General features: G+C 44.4%; 1 protein-coding gene across 1 annotated transcript in view; it reads right to left on the minus strand.

The window, feature by feature from the left end:
- The window catches only part of ABCA12 (ATP binding cassette subfamily A member 12), a gene marked incomplete at its 5' end in the record, with an annotated part of 82240 nt that continues 68299 nt past the window's right edge, over positions 1-13941 (minus strand). Inside the window, 14 exons of the mRNA XM_084288991.1 lie at positions 1-828; positions 2047-2184; positions 2884-2989; positions 3443-3535; positions 3807-3910; positions 5158-5292; positions 5436-5580; positions 6097-6206; positions 7356-7566; positions 8157-8425; positions 9814-9973; positions 10552-10667; positions 12336-12513; positions 13024-13078. Coding sequence (XP_084145117.1) covers positions 709-828; positions 2047-2184; positions 2884-2989; positions 3443-3535; positions 3807-3910; positions 5158-5292; positions 5436-5580; positions 6097-6206; positions 7356-7566; positions 8157-8425; positions 9814-9973; positions 10552-10667; positions 12336-12513; positions 13024-13078 — 1940 coding nt within the window. The 3' untranslated portion in view covers positions 1-708. The remainder of the gene's footprint in view (positions 829-2046; positions 2185-2883; positions 2990-3442; positions 3536-3806; positions 3911-5157; positions 5293-5435; positions 5581-6096; positions 6207-7355; positions 7567-8156; positions 8426-9813; positions 9974-10551; positions 10668-12335; positions 12514-13023; positions 13079-13941) is intronic.

Raw genomic sequence — 13941 nt, forward strand, 5'->3', positions numbered from 1 at the left:
ATTACAAAGAGCTGTAATAAAGCACAGCAAGACACCAGGGGAAGCAGTGACTTCTAAAAGAGTTATATTTGTACTGCCATAACCCACACATGCAGATAAGCTCTATGTCAGTACCGAAGATGGCCCCACCAAAGGCATACACAACTCGCAGTACACAACACCTATGTCCTCACAACACCCCTGTGAGGTAGGGCAGCACCAGGAACCCTATTTCACAGGAGGGGAACCTGCCAGAACCGAGCAACTTTGCCGTGGTCCTCCAGGAAGTCTGCTGCAGAGCAAGGGGGGGACTGCGGGCTTTCAGAGGGCAGCCACGGGGCTGCTTTTTTGTCAAACAGCCTGAGCTGCCAACAGCTCCTCTGCTCTGCCACGGCCATTTCGGCTGTAAGCAAATGGCCATGACCAGCAGGAGCTGGTGATGTTAACTAAGTGCTCACAGGTATAAAAGTCATCAGACAACAACAACTGGGGACAAAAAACCAACAGCTGTGGAAAGACCAATCTGACTCGTAACCAAATGCTAGTCTTAAGTGCCTACCGTGTTCCTAGTAACAAAATATGTGCATATTTTAAAAGTACTTTAAGAAAATGTGACTTTTTATGCCTGCCATCCTAGAATCATGGAAAACAGGCAGAAACTGAAAGAACCCTGAGGGGTCATGTCAGGTTTTTTCCCCAGCTTCTGCGATCCCTCGCGGTTGGAGCTCTTCAATAGATGGAGCTGAGGGTGCTAGCTTGGCTGCATGTGTCAGAGCTGTCTGATGTCACATCGGGAGCTACATCCACACCATCAGGATCTGCTTGGTCTTTGGCAAAGTTGATGAAAACCTAGAAGTTTAAAGGGAAACGTTCAGTATGCGACAGCGTAAGGAATTTATAATACAAATGAATAAAAAAGAGGAATGGTTGTTCATTTGACTGTGAGCCTGGAGAGAGTGCTTGGGAAGGGATTCACACTGGATTTGAGAATTGCAAAAGTTTGGCTTCTATGGCCTAATGTAAATAAATGGATGTACACTCCTCTGCTGCTGAATGGACACCCGGGGATGCAGAGGTAGACGTTCCTGTGCAAAACCTAATTGTCCTGCAGCTCATGTTTCTGAAGTACTAGTGAGCTAATACCCCTGTGTGGTAGTTGGTTTTGATCACAGCGTAATCCATCTATATTATTACTTTATAAACCCATCTGTCTATATATAATTGACATCCATGCATGCACAGCTGCATATGATATAGATAGGTGTACATAATCACACATAACAGTCTCCGTTTGAACAGTACCTAATGAATACATAAAATATTCTTACTGGAACACTATCTGCAATCACATTTGCATACACACAAATCCATGCTGTCCTCCCACAAAACACGACTTGGGGCTTCCTGCTGTTTGTCGGCCCATTTCTCTCACAACCGTGGCCCCTTATTACAACAATATCAAGGACCTCCTTCCCTCCGCCCCCAGATCTCTGTTCAACAGTTTATAGGATTACAGGGCTTGCAGTTTACTCCTGTCTCTGGGGCAGACTGAATATATCGGATGCTGATGCTCAACAGAATGATTTCTTCTGGGTAGGTCCTTATAGCACCCCTTCAGCTGAGACACTTCCTACAAGATTTTGATGGCAGTGGCACTGTTCTTCCAAGGGAAAATGAACTTGTGATTAAATACAGTACAGGAAAGGGCAAAATCAAGCAAATTTCTGTGACTGGTGGTAAAAATCTGCCATCACAAGGCCTAGCACTGAGTTCTGGGGTGATTCATAATCCTGTTCTTCATCCATGCTCACGAGACTGCTGAAATCAGCATTGGCAGAGGGAAGAACAGATCCTTTATGCTACAGGCAGCTTTCTATGTGCAATTTCCTAGCACCAGCACAGGTATCTCGATGCAGTAGTCCTGATAAAGTATCCCCAGGAGGAATATAGATGGAAATCCCTTTCAAAACGTAGTCTATTGTGTGCAGCAGTCCATTATGTGTAACCATCAGTCTATTCCCCTGTTAACAGTTTTAAACGGATGGCCACACATCTTTAATTCCTTACCTCCTCTAGCGTTGTTTGACTCACTGAGAAGTGCCTGATTTTGAAGGCTTCTTTGCTGGCTTCCAGGAGATCAAATATATTTGCTACCCCTCCTGCAGAGACCGGAACGTGGTACTCCACCATGTTGAAATGACGATCCTGCGGGAACAGGAACAATGGGGTAGAGTTAAGAAGTTGCTGCCTGTGTAGAGCAGACAGATTTGATGGCTGTCTGGAGGCACGGAGGAGCCAGACAGTGGGAGAATGAAGGGACAGAAGATGCGTTCTGTCTTTCTGGTTCCCAAAGGTGAGGAATATTATTGTCTGCTAGTGACCAGTACTTCCCTATTGGGAATTCTTGTACTTTTGTGACAGGGAGATGCTTCACCAGAACTGGAAGCTTGAGGGTCACCAGAGCATTCCCAACTCCAAGTTTGCTGTTGTCATTAATTCAAACATTGGGTTACGGGTGGGATTTGTGACTCAGTTATCTGGTTTTACAGTTATTCAGTTACTGGAAGCACTTGACCATCTCATTATCCACTGCATATAAAGTGCATCTCCTCCATGCAGTCAGGCTTCAGTGGGACAACTCACAGGGGCAGAGGGTCACCTTGCAGCTGCCTTACAGGATCGCTGCAGCTGTATGGCTGAGGTTACTTAAGCCATCAAGGAATCTCGATGCTCCAGCCCTTGGGCAATGCTGTTGAGGGCTGTAACAAGTGTGTGAAACCCTTAGACTTTAAGAGCATGGATCTCTGTGTACTGCGTGTTGCAAGATGTCTGCCTTGCAAAGATACTCTTGTGTAATATGGAAAGGCTGAGAAGGCATCCCCTGAAAGCAGTTGTCCTGCTTACCTTCAGGCATGTATTTGGAAAGTGTGACTTCATGAATTGTGTCAGTGTCTCTGTGCTAACTGTGTTGCTATTTAAGTGCATCTTCACAGTGAATCCTCTTCCAAACCTAGGGGAGAAAGAAAATCACAATTAACACAGTAGGAAAGAGAAACAGATAAAGAAAATCCTTTGAGAGTGCTGCACAGCCTCTTTGGGGAAATCTAATGCAGGCAGAGTGCAGCTTGAATGGGGTCAGGGTTGTTAACCTGGAGTGAATCTCAATAAGAAACTGAGCTATTGTGATAACTAACGAAATCAAAGCTCAACCCCAACATGCATTTTACATTTTCAGCAGTGAACAGATTACTTTGGGGAACACATCTCTTGGAAAAAAAGGCTGTGAGAGAGCAGAAAGCGCATTAGTTAACAGAATTTCAATGGTGTAGTAGGGAACATAAAATAGAAAATTGCTTATTTTGATGCCCTGTTAACAAAGGTCTGATGTCCAGAGCCCGCAAAGCTGTGTGCTAGTAACTCCACATGCCAATCAGTAGAAGTGAAATTGGTACACTTTACTGACCTGCTCTTGATATGCTGCAAAGAGCCGATGCACTGAAAACTCCCGTTCACCATAATAGCCAGCCTGGTACAGAGGGCTTCACATTCTTCCATGCTGAAAAAACAATGAAGAAACTCGAATAAGTCATCAAGAAGGCATAAATGAAATAGTTCTTTGGTGATCAGAGAACATTACTGCATCTTCCCTAGAGTACTGAAGTTCTGTGAGTCTACGTGGGCACCCCCATTCAGCCCCAGCAAACCCCCAATCCTGTTACAGCTCAGCGCCCTGAAATTCTGCAAGAAGCAATCAAAATTCTGGAGGATGGACCTTTCCACAACTCCTGAAGACCCTGAAATTGGAAAGAAAGCCAAACCACCCCTACCTGTGGGATGTGAGTATCACTGAGCATTTGTTCTGCACTTCCTCACTGATGATTTTCCATAGGTGGCGTTTAGCATTTGGATCCATTCCAGAGCTTGGTTCATCCTATTGGGAAAGACAGGACTAAATGTAATGCACTCAAGATCTTATCTTCCCAAGGCTTGTCCTATTTTTAGCTTCATCATTAGTGTTACATTTGCTAATAAGGACCCCCAGGTGAGCTGCCAGCGGTACGAATCAGGGAGAAGGATACTCCTGAACTGCACTATGGTTATGGCTGAGACATCCCAGGCTTCCTTCACGCAAAAGCAAGTCAGTTTAAAATTTCCATCCTCACTGCCCTTGCGAGCTGCCCAGCTCTGCTGGTGACTGCGGGGGAAACTCTCAAGCCCCCATCAGACCCTTTATAGGAACTGAGTGCCGGTGGTAACACAACCTAAGATCAACCTGATAAAACAAGTCTTGAATTTCTCTATTTACATAGACAATAAGCCAGCGATGAAAGACAATATATTGTCTCCCGTTTCATGCATTGCTGATAAAATTGATAGCCAGCTTTCCATCACCAAATTGTTATTGTTAAGGGTAATGCGTTACATGAGGCAGAAAAACAGCTCGGGTTCATGCAGCAGTCAGTATGGAGGAAATTTCCCCACCTTCTCTTTTTACTGAGATTTTATATGTTGCAAAACCAGCTGAGGGGCTTGTGTGGTCAGAAGTAAAGGCAGAAGTGTAGGGCTGGATATGTGTTTGAGCAAGGGAGGTTTAAGTCCACTTAGGCAACAAGGTTAACACTGGGAAACCTGCCCAAAGAGCACTGCACACATCCAAAACACAACAAGTGAAAAACTGCACAAAAAAGATGTATCTCAGCAATGGCATATCTCATGGAAGAGCTGGAAAGTTTGAAGTGAAAGAAAAAAGGGGAAGCCAAATCTAGAAAAAACTGTTTTATGTTCTAATCTTGAAAGTTGCTCCTTTGCTCTCCTATTTATTTGCAGCTGTGGATGCTGCTTTTCTTGCAAGACTACACAAGGTAGTCAATACACAAAAATGAGAGAGAGCTGGGAACAAGGGAAATTTAACTGACAGAGGGCCTATTTTTGATCTCTGAAAGATTTTAACAGAGAAACTGGCACTCACCACTCTCTTATACCCTCAGAGAAAATGTGGGTGCTTGCTGGAATCTAAACTTTCCTTGGATGCACATGTTGTAAGGCTAATTTATTCCATATGGACATTTGGGGAATGTCCTGCAGGCCATGTCTAAGAAGGTTTCATTAGACTGATTAGGATCCCCTGCCAGCCCAGAGATCTGCTCAGTTCCACCCACCAAGGCTCCCACTTCTCACCAGCAGCAGAATAGATGGATTCCCAATGAGAGCCAGGGCAGTTGACAATTTCCTGTTGGTGCCATAACTGCACATAGAGGTGACTCGGTCTTTGTAGGCCATCAGATTCAGCCTGTGGAGAAGCTGGAGTACAATCTACGGGCAAAAGAGAACCGATTTCACAATAGTGCCCAGGAATTAATTACCACACACACACCTACAGTGAAATACTAATTAAGTCAATGTAAAGGCTCTTGATAACAAGAAAATGCTTTAAGTCGAGCCCTAGTGTTACTCACTCCTTTGATCTCTCTCTCTGGGATGCCATGGAGCCTAGCATAGTAATACATGTGCTCTTCTACCGTCAGCAAGTCATCCAGGGCATCTTCCTGAGGACAGTAGCCAAACAACGACCAGTGTGCCTCGCTGATGTCATTCAAGGACCTGTGTAAGGAAGTCAGCAAGTCAGTTTTAACACACTGAATTAAAACAGCCCTGGAAGAGAAATGCTATGAATTTGCAGACTTTCAGCTTTCAGGCCCTCAGTTCTGCAAAGGAAGAGCTGTGTCTGTGAGCCACAGTGGCTAGTACTTAAGTCTCCAATTACCACCAGCCCTTCAGATAGCATAGCTGCCACCAAGCCCTGTTAAACAGTGCTTGGAGATGGGTCCTTCTGACCTCCAGAAGTGGAAGATCTGAGGATCTAGGTGGAATGAATGGAATGAAGTGGAAGAAACACCACTGAGAACAGCAGAGGTACGACAGCAAAATGCAATGCTAAGGCAGCAAGTATGCCATCTTCAAAGGATTAAGTTCCCTGACTTTTTCATTTTTGCTCTGCCTTGAATGTTTGGTTTTGTTTCAGACTTTAACTTTTTTTTTTTCTTTGTCATCCAGCCTTATAAACAGTTTCCAGGCTGATCTGCTCACACGCCTTCCCCTGAAATCACATCTCCATACCCAGAGTGATCCTGGACCCGCAAACTGCCGCTGGACGCTCCGATGTCGCCTGTCAGCATCTTAAAGATGGTCGTCTTCCCAGCTCCGTTCACACCGAGCAGGCCAAAGCACTGGGTTGTGGGAAAGAAAGGTAGAAACGTAACCAGGCTGTATTTATAATGCAGAAATATTGCACTGAGACGAGCGCTCAGTGCAGCTTGTCACTTCTTTCCTCTGGACCCTTGAGCAAGATGAATTGCAAGAGAGGCAGAGATACTCGGAGCGTACGAACGTGATAATGGAGGTTGTTTATGGTACAATATACCGCAGCTTTTATTAGGATCGTTTGTTTAATATGGTGAAGAATCAAGGACGTGTCTCTAATAGAGTCATTCCTTTTACTGCAAGGTGCATTTTTGCAGCGAGCTCATCTGACAGGCCAAATCCTGATCATCTCATCTGTGCAAAACATCCCATTGACAGGAACAGAGCTATTCATAGGGATGAGGTGAGTGAGGTTTGTCCTGTCATTGGTAAAACCTTAACGCGACACAAGATTTTCTTCAAATAATCTCACTAATGCACTACATTAATAAGATTAAGAACTGGCTCCCTGTAGTGCAGTTCAGTATCTCATGCTAAAATCCATGTTTTATTGCTGAGGTTGGAGATATGCAGTTGTGTGTCGCATAAGCAATAACCATTGTGCCGATAATTACTGTTATTTTGCTATCATTATCACAGACCAGCTGATCTGAAAACCCTCGTGTGCTGGGCCCTGTCCAGAGGCCCAGCATCCATCCAGAGCTCATCCCCACCTCGAGGTCCACGCAGGAACAGTGTCTGTGCACAGCCTGCAGTGATCAGTGAGGAATGGCACCCCAAGCCCCACCAGCACTGGGATGACTTTTGCCAGGAGTTAGAAGCCTCGATGCCTGTTGTGGTTTGGAGAAATCCTCTGCCAGAAAGAACAGTGGCCACACTGCCCATGTGAAGCTGCTGTCTTCCTGCCCAGCCCCACACTGTCCCATCCACAGTTCCTGTTTCTAGGGCCTTCAGCTCAGTGCTTGGTGTCCTAAATCTACCAGGAGCCTTTAGTTACTACTGGAACTCCAAGAATTAATATATAGTAAGTTCAAGGTGAAAGAAGGAAAAAAATATCAGAGCAAAGCAAATCATTCCGTTAGTACTGGGACAGTGGCGAGGACTGGGAGAGAAGATGATGGTGGGACTTTGGATCTGTCCCTGTGTCCCTCCCTGTAGCCTTTCCCCCAGCTTACCTCTCCAGCAGGAATCCCCAGGCTGATGTTTTTCACAGCCACGATGCGTTTGTGGGGAAGGTGGTAGATCTTTGTCAGGTTCTGGAGCTGTACCACATCAAAATCAGCTTTGCCGGACTCTACCCGGTTCCTCTCTGCCTGGACATCCCCATCCTCTTCGGTCACAGGCAGCAGAAGCAGTGCTTTGCCATGCACTCTGTCAAACAGATACCTGTGGGGAGGGAACAGGGGCCGTTACCCTCTGGAAATCACAGCTAGTAGAGGTCTTGTGTGTTTGGGATACTGAGGAGCCCTCCTGTGAGACCCCAGAGCATGCAAATACAAACAGGTATGCAGTTTCTATTCTATTTGCTCCCCTAAGGCATTAAAAAAAAAAAGTGTTCTCTTTCTGCCTCATTTTTTCTCTCATTCAGGAAATACTCTGAGCTGGAGCAGGTCCTGGCCACGCTCATGGTGTGGGGCACAGGTTCTCACTCCTCACTGGAAAAAGATGGGGAGATTCAAACTGAGGAGGATCTCAGTGGACTCACTCCTCTCACCAACCAGCTGAACATCAGCCCACCAAAGCCAGAGCCCTGAAACGGGGGCAACAGGCAGAGCCGGCAAGGATTAGGAAAGGACTCCAGTAACCTAGACCTCTATTAGTTGATCGCTGTGTCAGGGAAAACTTCCTCTGTGTTTGCAGAGCATCTCGGAAATTTATGGGCTGAATAATCAACAACGATGGCGCGAGAGCCCAGAATAGATCCACTGAGTGCTGGCTCTGTCCATTCTTACCACGAGGCTCCAGATGTTACTTACTGTAGTACGTTGTTCCAGACCTTCTGAATCAACCTGTCGTGAACTGTCAGACGAATGGCAAAAAACACGGTGCCCTGGATAAACATGGCAAACAGCTTGGATGTGGTCTTGTCCAGCTCAAAGGTTCTGTCAGGGCAGTCCACTCCGTAGGCTTTTAAGAAGCCCAGCAGAGCCTGATCCTGCGACAGTTCAATCAGGCCGTAGCCAAAGCAAAATTGTGGGAACAGAAGGAACACATGCCTTAAGTTTTCAGCAAGATCATGCAAGCCCTGGAGGAAAAAAAAATAATAAAAAGAAAAAAAAAAAAAAAAAGCAGAGTCACTGTCTTTATTCATAGAATAAATTCATAGGTTTCACTGTGTGACTGAAGTGTAACAATTACATTGGGATTTGCTTGTGTCTCAGAGCAGAGATAAATTGAGAGCAAAGAGCTCTGGAGACAGCTTGTTTCACAGACACAAGGTCAGAGAAGTCAAGAGGCTGTGATCACCCATAGTAAGCAGCATCCAGTTCCTGGAGCAGCCACCTCACCCGGTGCATGCAAGCAGCTAGAAACCCACCCGTGAGCCAGAGCCGAGTCCTGCAACGAAGCTGCACTGCCCAAAATTATTGTTGCTGCACCAACCCACTGCAGAGCATGGACTGTTCCCCAGTCTCACTCCTCTGGAGCGCTATCCTATCAGGTTTTCTTGGAAAAACATCTCCATAAAACACAAGATTTGGCACTAATAGACATAAAAGGGCTTTTCCAGTTAATTCACGGCAAAAGAGCCAAGTGCACAGCCTAACTGTTACGCACTCTCGTATGCAGAGATTTGGTACATCTCTAGCAGAAGAAAGGATTAGTACACGCTGCAAAGTGGAGGGGCAGTAAATTAGCATGGGGAGAGGCTGACTCCCTGCCTCTGGAGCACAGAGAGATAAAACCAGATTGTATTTTTACATCCCTAAAATCCAAGGGGTTGCTTAGCAAGCACTATCCACCTAGAGAGCAAAATCCAATGCAGCTATCATTTTACAAAGCAATTGCCATTTATGTAAAAGAAAAAAAAAAAAAAAAAAAAAAAACAACATCTAGATATAAGGTGTACATTTTACGTTTTTATCCCACCGATTCCTAGGGATATCTCTATTTAAGAAAAGGCTTGACTTTAGGGAATCATCACTGTCTCAGAGTCATTTTTCATCCTTGCAGGGAGAAGATTGCGTTACAGATCTAGCTGACAGACAGCTGGTGCTGGGCTTAATGCAGCACACTTCACACTCAGGGCAATCAAATCTAGTCATCACTCTCTAGTTTGTACGGCAAGAACTTAGCAATGGTTGAAGTTCCTGTCAACCTCATATCAAACATCCATGCCTACTTCCTGCCCTTCTCTGCACGGGCAGTTTTTGACCTCTCTTTTTATATTCTTCCCTCTGTCACCATCCTGTCCATCTTTGCTGGGGGAGCAGATTTACACAGACAAGCAGGATTCCTATTTGATTCATGTCCTGTCTACAGGGAAGCCCATGAAGTCCTGCGACTAACATCCTCTGCTTGGAATACCTTACATATCTCGAAACCAGCCAGGTTTAGGACATGATCAAACCCACCAAACTCAACAAGAAGTGTCCTGTCGTTCTGCTCAGGGCTTGCTGTCAGTGGGGCTCCTACCTGGTCTGTGGCCTTTTCCTGGGAGAGCAGAAACACAACCGAGTGTGTGATGATGGTGTTGATGCCAAAGAACAAGTTGACACAGACATAAACGATGAAGGCCATTCCTGTCTCTTTGAAGAACCCAGCCAGCAGGTACATCCATGAAAACGTTGCGTATCTATAAATTGCCAACAGTACAAAGAATACTCCACTGATTAAAAGAGCAATTGAAAACCAACGAGTAAAGATCTCAGACAACATAACTGTCTTGGCACGTGACTAGCTTTCTGTATTACGGGATTGTAAGGGAGGAAAAATGGCTTTGTATCTGTTAGAATTTGGAGAAGAAGTTTGTGATAGAGGCTTTGAACATGTAGCCCTGATTGAAAGCAGACAGACTGGGCCTGGGGGATTTAAAGCCAGGAAGACCATTTTGCTAACTTTTCTTGAATTTTCCTGTGTTTCTTCTTCCCTTGTTGATTTTGAAATGTTTCCGTATCAAACTTTGCAATCGTTCAATATATGCTTGCAGCCCAGGCTATCATTGTGAACTTGCATATTTTGTACCCTCACACAGATTTTGCTTTGAATAAAGCAGGAATGACAATAGCTTAGCTCACTGTTCCTGGAAGGAGTCACCACTTCTAAAGTGAACACTGAAGAAGAAAGCCCACGTATTCCTCTGTTGGATCCCAAATCACAGCAGCCTGCAATATCCAGTTCCTCACTCTGATATTTAAATAGTTTCTCACTTACCCGAAGAGTAGCAACAGAAGAAATACTGCCAGTAAGTTATTGTTGTAGCAGAAAGCTGGTATCTGGAAGGATGAAATAACTCCTACTGAGAGTCCAATGGGGACCATAAAAAGTACCTGTACAATGATATTAAAAAGATATTATTAGGATGGTAATTCTTATGCATTTTTCTAGAACGATATGAAAGCAGCAAAGTCAGAATTTGTTCCCACCATTGCAGCTTAGGTTTTCTAGGAGAAATCAAACACAATTGGGGGGTCTCAGTCCTCCTGAAACCCTAGGGAGTCTTCCATATGAATCCTGCAAAGCCACTTTGAATAGGCTAAACGTAAAAAAAATAAAAAAATAAAAAATAAAAAATACAAAAATACAAAATACCCTTTGGGGTTTCTGTTAGCCTTGCACTTCGTTGCTTTCTATAAATCTGGTATCCATAATGTTGTGTCAAGCTATGGCCTACCATGCATCTGCCTTGAGAGGATCCTCTCTTCCTCAGCTTTGGGATTTAAAAGAATTGACTGGTGGGGAGTGCTGGATTAGTTGCAGCCCACTGAATAATGATTGTGGCAAGGATTCTGGGGATTTTTCCACAGGCTAATTTACAAATATGCAGTGCTGGAGCAAGGGCTTGGACTGAGCAAACAGAAACACCATCTGCCCCATTCTCCAGCCCCCGTGCCATGACTCAGGGATGCTGTGCCAAGCCAGACTGAGGCCACAGCTCACTTTCACCAGAGGATTCAGGCCTTAGCCCTCACTGCATCAAAGAGGGGCTGGCCACCCAGATACCCTTGCAGAATTCCTGTTTTCAGGAGCTGATGTTATTGCTGGGATTTTAGGCTCTAGAAAAATGCACTGATGGAAACCCATGGGATATGTGGAGCTGGTCACCATTACAGCACAGGTGGCAGTGCCAAAACTCCAGAGCAGAGACAGTCTGCACTTGCAGATTTCTGGCTATGTGAGGGTTTGACATCGTGCACCGAAAGTAATTTATAAGACACAAAGCACTTTAGTCTACAGACACTGTGCATATTTATCCTCTTAGCAATGATTTCCAGCAGTGCTATTAACCCTCTTTACCATGAGGAGACTAAACTTCAGGCAGTACAAGAACATGCCTACACCACATAATGCAGCACAGGGCTGGGGAGCTCAACTATCTGTAAGAACAGAGTGGTAAATCTATACAGCGCAGTGCAGCACTGGAGAAAGCCACTTGCTCACATCCTGGAAGGCACAGAGCTGCATTAGTAGCTCTTCTTAGCTTAAAAACCTTTATAACAGATAATCTTGAAGAGAGCATTCAACCCAGCAATGGATTTTTGCCCAACAGAGGACTGTCAGCTGTGAGATGTCTGCTAATGTCACACCCTGTGGTCCCAGGGTTTCCAAAATGGCTGTAGCCTCGAGCCCCAAATCCTTACCCGAGACGCATAAAGCCTGCGTGACAACTCATCTAGCCCTGCAAGCTAACCAAAAAGCAGCTTGCTGCTTGCATGCTAAAATTGAAATCAAGCTCTGGCCTGTTCTGTGCTGCTCTTGTATAAATGTGCTGAGTGTTTTGCATACACTCGAGAGAGAAGGAATGCCTTTGCTTAGCAAAATCCAGTGTTGCGGTTCACATTTAATCGTCTTCAATGCCTTTGAGAACAATTACTACATAACACACTTGGTAGTGATAATATTAATAAGTCTAGGCAACCAACTTTAAATAAAGAACATTTTTCCCCTCCTGCTGCTGAATGCTACTCTTGATGCATTTAAGAACGTGAATTATTTACCAGATCATAAACGAAGTTAGTCACCCAGTAGCTTGTCATCCCCATGCCTGAAATATGCTGCAGTTGCTTGGCTTTGGTTTGATGTTCTTTCACCACATATAGCACGAAGCTTGCGGTTGTGATAGAGTAGCCAACCAGAACTGACATTGAAACTATGATATCGAGTAAGCTGTTGAGCCTGGGGAGAAAGCAGAGGAAGATGTATATGGTGAGTCAAAGTGGAAGACATCCCTCATCACATTGTTAGAGCTCAGAAACAAAAAGGGCCTGATGGGGTGCCAGCGTCTTTTGCTGGTGTTTATTATTATGCCTAGCAAAAAAGGACTCACAACACTGAGTCAAGACAGCCACAGCATCAGTTGGAAAGGCCAAAAGGAAAATTATGTAATTAATATGCCAATATTAATTACATTAATTATATTAATGCCAATATGCACAACAATGTGATACTGTAACCGTGACCTCCAGATTTAAATGGCATTCTGCAAAAATGCCCTAGCAGGAATCATCAGCTCTGTGGCATGCAGGATCCTACTCATGCATAAAGGTAATGAAGGCAAGGATGGGAGCAGTTTCCACATTTGGAGGGAGATATTTAGTAATTTTGGCTGCTTTATGGTTTTCAAGAAACTGGTTTGCTTCTTTTGAAGCTAAACAATTCAGGCATCGGCCAAATGAATCTTCTTACATTACTTGTTCTTGACTCTGTCCTCCAGGATATGGGTGAGCTGATAAGAAAATACCTAAAAGAAAACAAAAAGAAAATAAATTTAAAATGCAGCTAGCTTAAAGTTTCTTTCCCCAACTCTTGAGATTGGCAGTAATACAGAAAACTAAGAAGAGAAGAAAAGCAGACCAAAAGTTGTTTTTGCTCTATCGTCTCGGTGTGACCTTGGGCAGGATTTTGAATCTCCCCATTTTTCCTATGACTTCATGTTGCTGCTCAGCAGCTGTGAAATTCAAACCCTAGGCCTCGTTTCTGCATCTGTCCAACGTTAAAGGCTGTATCACTCACTTCAGCAAGAGCACTCCAACACCTAAAATTAGGCATATGTTTGTGGGCCCATGTATTTTAGGTTAGATTCTTCAACACTGATGCATTTAAAATTGGTGAATACGTTTCATTTTAGAGCTGCTGCTTGATGATCTCACTGCATTTCATTTTTTATTTTATCATGAGAAACAAATCATTCCCTACTGCCTTTCTCCACAGCTATTACCTTCCTATAAAATATGTTTTTACCTATACGGGGATCTGTTGAGAAGCTAGCATTAACCCAAGTAAGCTACGGACACGTTTGTCCTCAGTTTGACCATGAGTTAATTCTGAACAAGTCTGTCTTATGCAGCTAAAAAAAAACAAAGACAAAACCAGAGCATTTTATTCAAAGGAACTAGTTAACATTGCTTTGTTCAGAGGCAATTTGTGCCCATAAAACCAGAGGTTTTTTTAACAGAAGGAGTAACCTGGGGGACTCTGGTGGGCCAGTTCCAACCTCCAGTGAAAGTCAATGCCTTGGTCACACCGAAATGACAGCTCAGTCTCTATGGCTCCAGCACCCAAGAAAGGTTTTAGGCCAAGTTTGTGTCCAAAAATGAGGTTCTC

This window comes from Netta rufina (assembly GCF_964035555.1).
Source record: "Netta rufina genome assembly, chromosome: 6".
NCBI lineage: Eukaryota > Metazoa > Chordata > Aves > Anseriformes > Anatidae > Netta > Netta rufina.